The sequence below is a fragment of the Vipera berus genome, assembly GCF_964194415.1.
Source record: "Vipera berus genome assembly, chromosome: 1".
Lineage (NCBI taxonomy): Eukaryota > Metazoa > Chordata > Lepidosauria > Squamata > Viperidae > Vipera > Vipera berus.
This window is the reverse complement of record NC_138202.1, coordinates 89,499,911-89,516,514: the sequence shown is the minus strand read 5'-3', so window position 1 is coordinate 89,516,514 and position 16,604 is coordinate 89,499,911. Positions and strand designations below refer to the sequence as shown.

General features: G+C 35.8%; 1 protein-coding gene across 1 annotated transcript in view; it reads right to left on the bottom strand.

Moving 5' to 3' along the window:
* Positions 1 to 16,604, bottom strand: part of NELL1 (neural EGFL like 1) — a gene marked incomplete at both ends in the record, with an annotated part of 595,597 nt that overhangs the window by 42,763 nt on the left and 536,230 nt on the right. The window contains one exon of the mRNA XM_081332330.1: positions 8,459 to 8,599. Coding sequence (XP_081188456.1) covers positions 8,459 to 8,599 — 141 coding nt within the window. The remainder of the gene's footprint in view (positions 1 to 8,458; positions 8,600 to 16,604) is intronic.

Sequence of the window (16,604 nt, the reverse complement as noted above, 5' to 3'; positions counted from 1 at the left end):
GGTCTTCCTAGTCCTATTTCCAACTGAACGTTATTTTTGTGGTTTGATTCTCTCCATCATATTTCTGCCTTCTGTTTGGCTAAAATAACCTCACCTCACCTCACCTCATCTCACTTCACCAAAACACAACACAACAACATAGCGCATAGCACATAGCGCATAACACAACACAACATAACAACATAACATAACATAACATAACATAACATAACATAACATAACATAACATAACATAACATAACATAACATAACATAACATAACATAACATAACATAACATAACATAACATAACATAACATAACATAACATAACATAACATAACATAACATAACATAACATAACATAAAACAACACAACAAATACTGGCTGGTTGACTTTGGACTAGTCACTCGCTCTCAGCCCAACACACCTGACAGGAGAAAATCAGAGGCAGGAGAGTTGGATATGTTTGTTGCCTTATATATATTAAAAAAATCAGAATAAAATCTAATAATAACAACTGCAACTCAAAAAAAAAATATTCATCAGCCCATCATTGAGTTCCCCACCACCACTTACCACCTCCCATAGAAATTATTCCAGTCATTAAACAAAGGAGAAAAATTGTGTGAAACTCAAGCTTAATAAGGAAGCACTTAAGCTTTTGCTACTGTAGTTGACAATGACAATTTAAAACAGATATTTACAAGTATACTATGTGATATATTGTATATAAGGATGGTACTAATCCCACTTTACAAAGTTAATAACTTGGAGAAAAAAAATCTGGTATGGTAAGAAATTGAGATACATTTAACATAAACCCTAGGAGTAAATCCTGCCAAAACTGCCCATTTTTTGGGTTAAAAAGCAGTAATAATAACTGGCAGGGTGGTAATACAGAGTAGCAAGCTAAAAGATTAATACTAAAATGTTCAAGCATGATTGATAATGTTGAATCATCTACCCCTATTCATGTTCTCTTGGGGTTATTTTATGAATCCAATCCTATTGACCAAAGTCTCTGTTACTTGATGCCATCAATCCTTCACTGAAGTGAAGTCCTCTACATGAAACACTACTTTGTCCTTTGTGATGATTTTCTAAGGCCATGAAAGGTCTCAGAGGTCCTAGTGATCAGTGATCATTCTGAATCCCAGTACTTCTTCCTTTCACAGTGGAATTATATTTTTCTCAGACAGTCCCGTGTTTCTGAGAATGCCCCCTTTTGTCCATGTTTTGGATTTTTCCATTCATAAGAGAAACATACTTAACTGATAGATTTTTTTTTCAGGCCAATGTTGATGTTGCCAAACATTTTCAGAAGAGATATTTCCTTGCAATATTCATATTTTACTTTATTTACAGCTATTTTGGAAGCCAATGGAGCCACAATACGCAAACAGTGAGTTAGTTGTCCTTTTAGTCATCTCTGGAAATAAATTGTCTGAAATACTTTTAAAATGGTTACAATTTGCTTTATCATTACATAGCTATAATTGTTACAAAAATCAGTGCTTCTAAGACACAGGTCCCCAACCTTTTGGGCACCAGGGACTGGTTCTGTGGGGAAAGGTATTTCCATGGATCAGAGTGTGTGTGGTTTTGTGCGCTGCCTGCATCCCATGGATAGAGATTTGCTTGTTTGGGCGGACCGGTTGCTGGTATGCCATGGACTGATACCAATACATGGAGCAGGGATTGGGGACCCCTGCTCTAAGAGGGTAGTATAAACAGAGAATAAAACATAGTTTAATCTCTTTGGCATAGGAATATAATAGCAGATGGTTTAGCAATGCTATTAAATTAAAATAACCTCATTAATTTAATATTCTGTTTACACTTTATACCTGGTAACAAAAGTGGCTTATCTTATAAACTTCCATATCACTGTGCAGATCAAAAACATTTGGAAAAGAAAAGAAAAGCAATATGGGACCCATTCTCAATTCTATTAACCTTCAGTCTTCATTCTATTATCTTCCAGCATTACGTAACTATCAAGGATGTTCTGGATCCAATGAACTATTTTTCCTAAAAAGAAAAATGTATTTGAGATGCCTACAGCATTTCTGCTGTGCATATATATTGTTTGAGAACTAGATTGATCTAGAGCACAGGTGTCAAACTTTCCGCATCACATTGATGTGTCACGACATATCACAACTTTTTTTCACAGTGCCAAAGCTGGAGTGATGCAACCAGCCTATAGGCTGGCAGTTTGATACCCCTGATCTAGAGGTTACAGTATCAGACTGGAAACCAGGAAAATGTGAGTTTTAGTCCCACCTTAGGCATGAAAGCCAGCTGGGTGACTTTGGACCATTCATTGTCTCTCAACCTATTAGATCAGGCTCCAGTGACAAGCCAGTTGGTGAATTCTTGCACAAGCAATGGATAAACACTCAGTTGGTCTGAAAAAAATGTAGATCTTGCATTTGTTGGAAAAACATAGGAAGAAAAAGGATGCATAGTTCCACTTCATCAGCACAACAATGTGCACTCATATATATATTAATCATAGGCTTGTTTGGGTCATGGTTTGTTGAAAATACCAGTCTTTTAGGCAAGAATAAAATTCAAATGATTCAGCTGGTCAATTCCTGATTTTTTCTCTCATTCTCTTGATTTCCTTTATCAAGATCCATAAGGACCCCAGAAATCTAGAATTAGAATTAGAACACTTTATTTGGCCATGTGTGATTAGATACACAAAGAATTTGTCTCGAGTGCAGAAGTTCTCAGTGTATATGCAAAGCAACAGGATAATGATAATCATCATCATAATACCATTAGTAGGGGAAAGTAAAAAAAGATGATACTAATGCTACAGCAATACTACTTGGGTAAGACACATACTGTAAACATTAGACAGAATTGTGAGAATTAGGTGTTCAGCAGAGGAAAATCTGTCCCTGTGTCTAGTTGATTTGGCCTGCAATGCCCTATAACACCATCCTGAGGAGAGGAGTTGAAACAGTTTGTGCCAGGGTGTGAGGGATCTGCTAATATCTTCTCAGACTTCTTTCTGGCTCATGCAGTGTACATGTCCTCAGTGGAAGTCAGGCTGATTGCAATTGTTTTTTCTGCAGTCCTAATTATGCAATGGAGTCTGTACTTGTCCTGTTTGGTTGCTGTACCAAACCAGACATACTGTAAGTTATAGAAGTACATATGACAGACTGAATAATTCCAGCTCCTGAACTTTCTGAGTTGACATAGGAAGAACATTCTTTGTTGTGTCTTTTTAATGATGTTTTTGGTGTCCATTTTACAGTCCTGGGAGATTATAAAACCCCCAAATCTGAAGGACTCTAGTGTTGATATTGTGCTGCCAAATATGGAAAGAGGTGGTAAAATAGAAGGACTCCTCCTAAAATCCACTCTCATCTCTACAGTTTTAACCATATTCAGCTCTAGATTGTTATAGCTGCACCACAGGGCCAGTTGTTCAACCTTCCATCTATATCCAGACTCACCACAGACAACTACTTTTCAGTGTTGGGGAACATATTTTATTTGTATGTTGTGTATTTATTTTGCCTGTGCTTTTGTTTGTTTCTTAGTAATCAAACAGTGGATTTGTATCTGTTCTTGGTTTGCACAGTGAATGTGGTTTTAAAATCGGAAGAAAGAAACATTAATATCTTGTGCTACACTGATGATACACTGAAAATGCAAAGAATCTACAAGCTCTAGTAATAAAAGTCAAGGAGCATAATGAAAAAAAAATCAGGCAACATAAAGTTGTTGTGGGAAAAATAGGAAGAGGATAAGATTTTAGGTATGTTTGCTGCCTTAAGGCCTTTATAAAAATAATAAAGGCAGGATAGTAAGATCTTTAAAACCCCTATTTAATAGTAAATAGCAATATTTACTATTGACAGCTTTACTTTTTTTTCTCTTCTTGATTTCAGCTGGGTTACCAGACATTTTTATAGTTCACTAGAGACATCTCTTGCTGAGAAATTGGCTATGAAATAACTTACAATACTCTTAAGTTTAATTGTATATTAGAATATATTAGCCAGGGCTTTTTTCCTCATAGAACGCTCAGAACGGAGTTCCAGCACCTTTTTTGGATAGAACCTTGTAGGGTAGGCAAGGCAAGTTGTATGACGTGTGTGAGTTCCAGCACCTTTTTCTTTTACGAAAAAGCACTGATATTAGCTGTATCATATTTTCAATCTTCTCATTAGTTAAATTGTTTAGCTACAGTATATACCTCTATTATATGGCTTTTATTATTTTTCTTTCTGTTACAATATTAAATTGTCTATACACACACATGAATCTCTCTCTGTGTGTGTGTGTGAGAGAGAGAGAGAGAGAGAAAGAGAGAGAACTACATGTTACTTATCCAAAAAGCTATTAATCTTTATCACAAATTATGCTGATGTATTTTCAATGAACTATTTCTTGGATACATGAAGCAAATTGCAATAGATTGAATCATAAATTTTTCTATCTAGGAGACTTCCCTCTAATATGAAAGAAATAATCCCTTCTTTCTAGCATGACTACGCTTTGTCAAAAATATATTGATGTAAGTTGACTAGATTTGGTTATCTGACAGAGGAACTGGAGAAAGCCATTATATGTTTTTTTTCCTATCCTTAATTTTTTTAAAACCCATCTGGTTAGTAATCATGGCAGATTCCCAGGGAATACCATATCTGTTTTAGACATTGATAAAATATGATGAAATCACTTCCATATTGCAAAGAAAATAGACATACATGAGTAAAAGAATATTTAATTAATTTTTTTCTCTTGAAAATGCTCTTCCGTGTACTCGGGAGAATGATTGATGCTTTTGCACCTCATAAATGAATAGAGGAAAAAAACCTGCACTTTTTAACATTACTTTCACAAATTAATCATTTCTTTAAAATTCTGGAAAAAGAAAGAACACCATCTTAGAATTCTTTAGGTCAGACATGTCAAACTCGTGACATCATGTGATGTTGTGCAATGTATTGGAGCTTTTTCTCCATTGCCAGCAATGGGGTGGGCGCAGTTTCCTGATGACGCGTCCAGCCCGTGGGCTGGCAGTTTGACACTCCTGCTTTAGATCTTGCTGGTTTAATTCTGATAGCTTTCCTTTCAGCTAAATTCTAACTATCCAATAATGACCTTAAATTTGGATGTTCTTCATGTAGAATATTATCTACTGGAGGTATAAAATGTTTTTGAGATGTGGTAGTTTTGACGCAATCCCACCCCTGAAAACCACTGCTGGGTATACTTTACATTTCTATTGCCTTATGCAACAGTCAGTTCAGAACAAGAGCACAGAAAGCTAGTTCAGGTTGGCTATAAAGTCTTCTAAAATCCTTCTTTAAAATGCCAGTGGTAACCTACTTCTTTATATTTCAGAAAAAAACTCCTGCCTGAGGTTTCTCACCTTATCAAATGCAATTACTGAGCTCCATTTGGACAGCTCTACCTTGAATTACAACATTTGACTGATCCAGTTTCAAATGAATCCTGGCTTTAGTGCACTTTGTTTCACCTTTATTTCAAGTCTCAAGAGAGACTTGAATGGAGTTCAATATCTCCAAATATCAATACTTTGATATCTGGAGATGTAACAGATTCAACAAAACAAACAATCATGTTTTAAAAATGTATTTTCATTCATTCATTCAATCAAACAATCAATCAATTTCCATGGCCATCCATCTCAGTCAATGACTCAATTTAAACTGCTTCAGGATTTTTACAATATAAAGACCAGCTGTGAAACTCAGTTGAACATTCTAGTAGGTAGGAAATTAAAGAAATAGACTGAGTGAGCAAACCATATCACCTCTCATTTTTTTAAATTAAATATTTCAACAAGCTAAAATGAACCCTATACCTTGAGACATGCAGTAGAAGATAGTTGGGTGACATTGGTTCACCTCTAAGCAGTACTACGAGGTTTGTACGCAGAGTCAGTGTTATAATTTATCTGTTGCAGTTATAAAGAAGTGATCCTTATTGTCCTTCCTTATGAATAATAGACAATTTCAACTGATGTAGTTCAATGGTTATAAGTATACAATAATTAACTCCTGGCTGAGGAGCCTGACCTAGAGCTGAGGGTGATAGCTACCACTTATTGGCCTCTGCTGTGTAAACTAGATTTGCCAGATGGCAACTTAGAAAGAGTTTCTTTTGAAAGCTGTGATTGCAGTTGGCAAGGTAGTGAACTGAGTGGAAGGCATATATACTTACTGGGAAGAACAGACTGTCAATGTGTAGCACTGCGGTACACCATAAGTATGCTGCCTAGCTTTTCCATGATTGATATCTTGCAATTCCTTCTTGTAAAGAATTGGGCTCCTTCCATTTTGGCTACCACTCAGTGGGGTCAGCCAGCTGCTAAACAAAAGCTAATAATAAAATGATGCCTTTCTTCTTCAAAGTCAAACCTGCTCATTCATAAGCCAGTTCATTAAAAAATGGCAGACATCCCAGTCTGCATATACCTGCTTGATATATAGCTGGGCTAGAATCTAAAAGCCTACATACTTGACAGTTAAAGAGGGGGAAAAAGCACATCACATAAACCATGAACTAAATTTCAAGTTACTTTAGTTAATTAAATTTATAACCCCCTCCGCTTTCCTTCAGAAACCCAGGACACAATACATAGCATTTCCTCCTCTAATTCTTTCCCACAACAACTTTGTGAAATATGTTGGACTGAAAATGAACAAGTGTTCCCAGGTCACCCAGAGGGTTTCAATGGCTGACTATCTCTCTGATCCTAGTCCAACATCTTCACTATTATAGCACACTGGTATAAAGAGAAGAAAGCATACAGACATCTCCCTTATATACAAGACATTAAAAAGCCCCCTTCTTGCTAAATGAATGCTTTCATTTATGCCAGTATAATTTAAAGCAAAGCTCCATATTACAGCTCTTTACAACTAATATATATTGAAACACCTCTCACAATATTCTATCAAAAAACTATGTAGACCAGGGATTTTGAGAATTCATGTTCAGTTCATTTAAATGACAAAAAAGAGACTGCATACAAATGAAAAATATGCAACATAGATACACCAAATTTCCCCATGTGATACACTGTAAATAACTCTTTCTTGAAGAGAGAGCTATATCAAGGGTCTTCAAACTTGGCCCTTTTATGACTTGTGGACTTCAACTCCCAGAATTCCTCAGCCAGGCAGGCTGGCTGAGGAATTCTGGGAGTTGAAGTCCACAAGTCATAAAAGGGCCAAGTTTGAAGAGCCCTGAGCAATACAAATTGTAATAATGGGCTTCTTAAACACTCTGCCCAAATCTGTCAGCCTGTACCTGTACTATTTCAAAATTGCAGCCTCTCACACTAGTAACCCTGCCAAATGCCTGACTCAGAACAGCCTTTTTCATGATTGTGGCTGTCTATTATGACTCACTATCCTTGCCCATCAGCTATCTTCAATTTACCCAAGCTGAGCTTTGGGTTCCATGTTCTGCTGTGCAAACCAAAAAGTCATGCCTGAATCGCTGAGTCCACTTTCAGTCCATGTTCAGTTCTTCAAACAGAAAACACCTGTCCCAAAGGTCTTTCTGTAATACCTCACAATGGTAGGGCTACAGCTTGTCCAGTTGAGAGAGGTAAGATGAAGAAGTAGGATAAGTGGAGTCACTCCCAATTTTACATGCACAAAGTTGCTATAGTATTTGCTTTTCCTCCAAGTGGAAGGTAAAAGACAGTAGCAAACTGAAGTCAGCAGGTAATGAAATATGAAGAATTGCAGGAGAGTTATCATGGCAAGTCTGCTCATATTCTCCCTTTTATGAGTTATTTTTTTATTTTATGATTTTTTTTTCTGGTGGATCCTGAACACTCCGTATCACAATAATTGAAATTTCTGTACACCCACCTCACCCGATCCACCCCTAAAAAAAACCCTCCCACACATGCAACAAAAGACTCAAGGACTTTTTCTGCACTTAAAGAGACCTATAAAGATTACCTGTTGCTTTAAAAAAAAATCCATGTTGAGAACTATATTTATTCAATATACTGTATTTTAAGCTGCTTTTTATTTCTCAAGGCAGCTGACAAAAATGCAACTCTTATATTAAGTAACGTCAAATTAAACAATATTTCAATTTTGACCAATGAGTTAAAAGAAATCTATTTTACATAGCTAAATCTTTAGGCTGGAAGTTTAAAGCAAGGAATTGGAAGAACTAAATAGTAATCTCACTCCGCAAATATCAGGAGGCTGTTTTATCTGACATCACTCTCTGAACAGAAGTCATATCAACAATATGTTTCCAGAAAACCATTTTTTATTTTACTGTTTAGAGATGTGATAGCTCATCTTTCTCACAATGATCCTTGTATTGCGCAAGTTAATGCTGACTTATATAAAGGGTTGTTTACATTGTAAAATTAACATCAAAGATGGTCCTTGGTCTTGATACAAGGCAGAACAATAATAGAACTTCTCTGCTGAGCTTTGCTTACCAACACAGGATTCCCCGGAAAGTGAATAGGTTCCATTGTCATGGAAACCGCTTCTGCACTCACAGTGGTACCACCCTGGGAGGTTAACACAGCGTGAATGGTTGTGACATTCAATGATCCCCTCAGCACATTCATCAATATCTGCCTCAGAGAAAAACACAAGCCAGCCAGGATATTAATTTTCTTTTACACCAACATTTTAGATAGTAAAAAAGACAATACTCAGCCCTTCTGGAATACGATGGAATGCACCTTTTAATGAGCAGGTTACCCTCTACACACAATGGCATCTCACTGCCCCATATTTATAGTTTACAAACTTGGAGGAACTTTCTTTAAAATAAACCAGGTTAAGGTGTTATCAAGAACTCTTTGGGAAAAGTCAATTCCTCATCTCTCTTTTAAATAGATTTGCATTATTTGATCTACAAATAATGTAAATTCACCCAGGTCTTTTGAGATGCAGAGTAGAACCTTCAATTCATCACACCAGATACTTTTTATCTTTATTTTTTTTATTTTTTATTTATTGTAATTTTGAAGTTTGATAGTTATAAGCCATCCAGAGGAATTGAGAGTCAGGTTGCATACAAGTTGTTGTTGTTGTTGTTGTTGTTATCATCATCATCATCATCAAGCTTTGATAATTTAATTGAATGGGATATTTTAATGAAACATATTATAAAAATAGAGGAAAATATTTATTTGGGAATAGGAAATAGACATTTAGGCTTAATATGATGTTGTGGTCTGGAGATGTTCAAGTGAAAATCCCCTCTCAGCCATAATGAACTAAATAGGTGACTTGGAGAGATTTTTTTTTCAGTTTAACCAATCGTACCAACTTATGGTGAGGCTAAAATTGGAGCAGAACAGACTATTCAATTTATACTGCCTTGAGTCCTGGAAGTGAATTATGTGTGCAATCTATATTAATTTATTAGACATATATTGACGACTTTAAAGATGAATGTGGAAATGCCTAAGATAAATATAAACATTTGTGAGTTCTAAGTCATATATTTTTTTCAGATTTGAAAGGTGAAGGAAACCATTTGTCACAAAGTAGAAAATAGATTGTGCTCTGAAAGATCTTGGATCACCCCCCAGGAAGAAAATCACTTCCTCTAAAGCAGTGTTCCTCAATCTCAACAACCGTAAGACGTACGGACTTCAATTCTTAAAGTGGCTGAGGCTGAGAAACACTGTTGTAAAGGAAGTTCCTTTAAATGGCTGCCTAACCAAAAGCTGCAGCCATTTAAATCCCCCTGTTCAATTCTTATGAAGCGGTCATATGATACACCTAGGCTGTGCACTGACATTAGACTGGGCTACAGATTGAAAGCTGCTCAGAGGCTTTCCCATCAACTCTTAGGAAGAAGGGTTGAAATTCTTGCTCTTTTTAAAATATATTTTATTATTATTATTATTATTATTTTATAAGTGAAATTAACAGGCAAAAATAAAAAGCAACGACCTGCGATAATACAATGGCAAAGAACAATGGTGATCATAAACTGAAAAGTTGAAAAGAGAAAGAGGAAAAAGACTCATAAAACAGGTCCTAGTGAGGAATATTAATAGACAGCAAGCTCAATCCTTTAACATGTTATTAAATTTAAACCATATATAAACTTAATGTTCCATCTTCTTATTTTTACTGTTTAGCAGTAAGATTTATCTGACATTTCAAAGATTGACAGAGAACACATCTCTTGAATCCTCACTTCAACTACTGAAACCTTACTTATTTTCTTTCAAACTATGTAAATTAATGCTCTTCCTAATCCCCAGGCTCAATAAAGCCAAAGTTTTCCATAAATCCTTAAATTCCATATTTTTATTATATTCACCTTTACAACAGCTATGTTTGTCCCCTGAAAAAGAAAACATCATATTAATCCAAGAGCCCTCACACTTCTTATAATAGAAAGGCCAATAGACAAAAACTGGAATTTTCATCTCTATTTAATATTTAATATTTCTAAAAATCTGAGCCCACTAATTTTCCAAAACTGGATATTCCAAGTCTTTGTTCTATAAAATGTAAACATTATTAATATTGACCCTTGTTGCATTCTTTCATTTCTTACATAAATGCCAATTTTGCTTCAAATACAGCTTCTCTTAAATATTCCACTACTTTTAATGTTTCTAAGACAGCTAAAGATTTTTGGGCAATATTGTTCTGACAGTACATGCTGTAATTACATATGTTACTAAATAGATGTTCCAGGTAAATTGATTCTAAATTGCTATAAAAAGCCCAGTTGTGCGGACAAAAAAATATCTTTTTAAATTTGCTAGCCAAATAATAACTTTTAGTTTTTAGAGCTGGCTTTGGCCTCTTCTTCCAAGAAGAACAAAGATACACCCTTCTCCCCCCCACCCACCCCCGTTTTACACCTTCCCCCCTTTTTGAGGTGTAATTGATCTGGGCCCTTTACAAAAGAAGCTTCATTCAAAGTATGATTCAGTAATAGAAATGATCAGACTGATTCCTATTTTTCACTCAAGGCAATGCAACAAATGAGTTATTTCAGTTTCCCATGCACTCCCATTTATTGGGCTATTGGTTTCAGTGTACTAAAAAGATGAAAAAAGAATTACACTGTGACATAGGATACAGTAAAAATGGCAGGGGGAAAAATGGTGGTGATGATATCTCAAACAACATTCTGCCTTCCCCTTCCCACTGTGGAATCTTAAAAAAAAAATCTGGTATATTAGACATTCTTTTAAGCTCTTTCATTCAGTCTTAATTCTGTTCTAGCATTTATATCCCTAATTTTTTAAAAAATGATAATTTATTTTTTCCCCCCTGATAAGATCCAAGAAATAATATTTAGCACTTTATTCTTTGGACCACAAAACCTTCTATTAATTACACAGTGGTCTCCATTTATTCATCTACAAACACAATACTCTTGGTAACACTGTCATGAAATTAGCACAGCAATTTTAAACATTGCACATAAATCACCCATTGGTCAAAACCAATCCAGCCACTACAGTTTCTCAGCCTTCAGGAGAGAAAATGTTGACTAGATAATATCAGACAATCCGTTCTCATTTGACTATTCGTTACATGAGTTAGCAGCTTGTAGAAAAATCAGAAGTTCAATATTCGTTAGTTAAGCTTTCTCCATCCTTGTCCCCTCCAGATATATTGGATTACAATTTCTATGTTTGCAGGGGATAAACTTGCTGAAAACATAGTTACGTCAACACATAGTTATATGGTCCATATCAATTTCACTCAATTAAAAAAAAGTTATGCAAGGTCAAAATGTTTGAGAATTTAAAAAAATATGCAATGATACAGAATCACAAAATCTAAGGACTGGACAAGATCTTGGAAGGCATTTAGTCCCACCCCTTCTCCAATGCAAGAACCTACTATTAAACCAGCACTAACTGACGGCCATCCAACCTCTGTTTAAATAGCACCAGTGCAGAAGAATCCACAACTTCTACTGAAGTAGAGACAGAGGAAATGACATTGTTAGCAATTTCTAGTATTAGGAAAATTTTCCTCCTTGTTATCTTGGCTGGTCTCCTTTGGACACATTCCAGTTTACAACATATTTCCTAAAATATGGCATACAGAACTGGACAAATATTCCAGGTTTGGATTGAGAGATGAATGCTGACTTCTTGATCTTGAAATATATGGCTGTTGATAAAGTCTGTAATTGCATCTGCTTTTTTTTTTTACAGTTTATCACACTCTAGTTCATCTTCAGTTTTTGATTCATCAAGACCCCCATATCTCTATCACATGTATTGCTGCTCACCATGTACCTCCATCCAATGCTAATGCCTTGATTTTTCCTACTCAGTTGAAGAATTTTTTTTTCTCCCTGCTAACATATATTTTGTTCTACTTACTCTTTCCACTTAAGATCCTCCTGAAAATAATGTCTCAAAGTTTTTTTTTGTAAGAATATTTTTGTAAGAATATTTCACAATCAGATGTTCTAACCTCTTATATAATTCATCCATAAATATGTTGAACATTACAAGGGCTAGATTGGCATACCATTCATCACTTCCTTCCAGTGTGATGCAGAGCCACATTTGCATTGGGTATTATTATTCAACCAGTTCTGTATTGCTCTGCTGGCACTATGTTCCAGCATAGATTTTTCAGATGAGACACTTGTCAAATGTTCTGTTAAGTCCCCCAGAATCACTTTGAATGGGCGGCAAATAAATACAATAAATAAACAAGTCAGTATGTCTATTGCATTCCCCTGATCAACTAAACTGGTCACTCTATCAAAAACAAATAAATAATCATGCCTTGGTTTTGATAAATGTCTGCTGGAAAACACTGTGTTATTTTCCAAATGCTCCAAAGCAAGTTTTCAGACTTTACCTGAAAAAGCAAATCAGAAATCTGGCAAGTATCCATGAACAGGAATTATATCTGTACTTCCTGCTTGTCCCAGCAGAAGAAGGGGTTACGTGTCAATTCATGAGGGCAGGAATGAATGATATTGTGCTCAAGCTGTACCCATCCGTTTGAGAAGGTGACCTCTAGCTACATTTTCTTATTCTGTTTCAAAAGTAATGTCCTCCCGCCCCACCTTGATAAGCACAAGCAAGGGAATGTGGTTCACCTTCTGCATTTCAGTCAGTTCTGTACAGATTGCTCTTTTCCAACTGGCTGGCTAATGCTCTGACAGACAACCCTGCCGTCCATCTCTGTCCTCCGCCTTCAGTAGCTATTTAGTACTGAGTTCCTTGCAATAAAAGGTTGGAGCCTTTTTTTTTTTCTTAAAAAAAAGCAAGTTTTGTACTGGAATGGTCAAATGCTTGCAATTTGTTTGCTTTGTTTTCCTTTAACAGGTTTATCAATGCAACTGTAAAACACTGGTCATTTCTTTGATTCCCCCCCCCTTTAATTAGCTGAAATTGACAAAGTTTGTTCATTCGTAATTCCATTTTCTTCAGCTGCTCATTTTTACAAGACTGGGTGACTACCAAATTCTGACAAGTTTTGTCTTCTTGCACAAGGGAAAGAAAGATCAGTAAAACTGTTGGACTAATAGATGACAAGAAAAGAGTTATGGAACATTGATTTTGTATATGGTAAGTGCTGTGAGACTATTATATGAACAAAAATAAAAAAAGCTCTGAAACACCCAGAATGGACAAATCGTTGGGGGAAATGATAGAATTAGCAGGGATGATAAAATGGAATTGTCTGATTAGGGAAAGGACAACAACCTCATTTATTAGTGACTGGAAACCCCTTGTGTACTTTTTGCTGAAGAAAGGAAACAAAAATGAACTTGTTATTAATGGGTTTTATCATTTGAAAGAAGGGAAATTCTTTCTAAACTTAGAGACGGTAATATAGGAATGCATTTATGACTTCTCTTAAGTTTGGAAGCCACATCTTTATAATCTTTTCCTTTTTTTTTCTTTCTTACCTATTGTTAGTTTTCTTTGTGTCTCCTCTAAAATTTGTACTGTTTTTAACTTGTTAAAAATTTCAGTTAATTTACACACATACACACACTTAAAAAGACACACTCACAAAGAGGGAATGAGTGCGTTGTCTTTTTTTTCTTTTTAATTAGTCCTCAAAAGATAAATCCACAAAGGGAAAAGCGTTTGGTGCTTCCTTTTCAAGCATAGATGGGGAAAAAAGCAGCAGGGGAATCCATTAATTGGAGACATGTTTCTAGAGGTGCAGACAAAATACTGATCATGACTGCAGCCAAAATAGGAGAAGGGGCTGAGATCCAGAAAAAGCTTTCTTAAACCAACTTTATTTCTAGCCAAATCATGCACTGGGGACGAGCAGCTGATGCACTGAGGAAGGCAGCATAGTTAAGGCCTATATCTGAGTGGATAACTGTACATTTCACTGTTAAAATGGACAGCACTGTTACAGTTGCAAATATAACTCAGTATGATTTTCTGTTTTCTCAATAATTCAGATTTCCATGCTGCATTATAAAAAAACCCCAACTTAAATGTGCCTTAATATTTTAAAAAAAATGAGAGAAAAGGCAAACATATATTCATTTGAAGCAAATCAAAGCATGTTCTTCATGTTGTAATGCTCAAAATATACAAATTGGATTCACCGAAGAAGTCAAATAAAGTATTATTTTTTTAAAAAAAATCCTTTTCATAATATGTTGCCTGAATGACAGTTACTGCACCTTAAAGGTTTTCTCCTTTTATATTTTCTGGGTATATTTTGGAAGGCTGGGATCAACATTATGAAATTAATAATTTTCAAGCAATTAATAGGCTGTATTTTTTTTTTACTCTTTGCCCCGGAATGTTGAATCTTCTGTTTAGACAGAAACATTAAGAATGATAACTTGGATATCACTGAAGGGGATATCACCAGTGACAAATGTATCTCTTTTATAAGAAGGATGAGCTGTTTTCATCTGTTGAGAATTATTTCTAGCCAAGAAGGCAAGAATAAAAGCAATCTGTGACTGTACTTCTCCACTTTAGATTTATAGCTAATTTACATTTGAAATAGTATGAAATTTCTTTTTCATGGATTGCTTTATCCTAGCAAGGGCCAGAAGTATGTCTATATTGTATTGGGTGGGAAATGTGCTGCTTTTGTGGCATCACCTACAAAAGCTCCAGTTCTCACTGCAGGAAAGGATGCCTGAGGTGAAACTTGTTGTGTGGAAATATGCAAATGGGCACAGCTGCCTAAAATGTAGAAAAGGGACGTTGTAGCAGAATATTTAAGATGTCACTGTTACTCCACTGAAGAAAAAGTAACTGTTATTTGGAGTAGGAGACAGATAGAAGGATAGATTGCTAGCAGATGGGATCTATGCTTGGTGTAAAATCTGGCTGACTGTAAATCGGCTGAGAACAATCAACCAGTACAATGCCTTGACTTCAGAAGCTCTGTGTGCCCCATTACTGGAGGCTTTCAAGAAGAGACAGGACAGCTACTTGTCTGAAATGGTATAGACCACAGGTCTGCAACCCGTGGCTCCAGAGCCGCATGCGGCTCCCAGTCCTCTGCCATGTGCAGTCCCCCCACAAAAAAAAGTGGGACTAAAAAAGTTCAACCAATCAATTCAAATATGCAGGGTAGGTGCATATCTCGCCTTGTCTCCACTCTTCAGTCAAACCCTGTTCTGCACATGCGCGCATGTACGCACATGTGCACACATTTTTTGCGGCTCCCAGTTTTTCCTTTTGTGAGGGAACCAGTTCTGAGTGGCTCTTTCACTGTTTCAGGTTGCTGACCCCTGGTATAGACTGTCCTGTTTCTGCAGGGATTTGGACTAGATGACCTCCAAGGTCCCTTCCAACTCTATGTTTTATATTCTAAATCCTGATTTAAATTTAAATTGTATGGCAGCTTAGTGCCTATCCATTTATCTCAATCTGGAAACAGTTGCAAAAGTTTAATATTGGTATAAGAGATATTCATTGCTCATCACAATTTTATAGGAGTTTTGCAATTAAATAATTAGAAAATGGTTGGGGATAAAGCTTAAAAAGTGGCATTCTGAAAAAAGTGGTACTGTTTTTAATCATGATAGCAAATATTAATTAGATGGGTTTAAGAAAAATATACAATGAATATAAATATTTTGACTGGAAGTCTTTGCAATTGTTTCCAGTCCTATTTTGTTATTTTGCAGCAGTTGGATGAAAGTTTTCCATGATCAATCCATGATTGTACTGTCTTCTGTGGATTTATTTCTATATTACATTGCTCTATATTCACTGATTTCCTTCAAATTACATTTATATCTTTGTTTCTTCAGCTCAACTTCCTTGTTACAATATAATTTTGTTGTAGCAACACAATTTAAAATTGGTCATTCAGCATTCATTTTAGAATAAGCCTACTGTATTTATGAAGATTAGACACATATGCAAATTGTCTCATCATACAATCATTTCCCTGGCGGTAGATTTATGTTGTTCCTACTTTAAATGTTGTTCTTGCTCTCTGTTTATACTGCCAACTGACCTTGAAGAAGTCAAAAGATGCACAAAACAATCCATCCATCCAGTGGTAGGATTCAAATATATGAACAACCGGTTCTCTGTGTGGATGCCACTTCTGGAAGTCCATTCTGGGCCTGGGCAACAAAAAATTAACTACCGGTTCTGCAGAAGTGGTGCGACC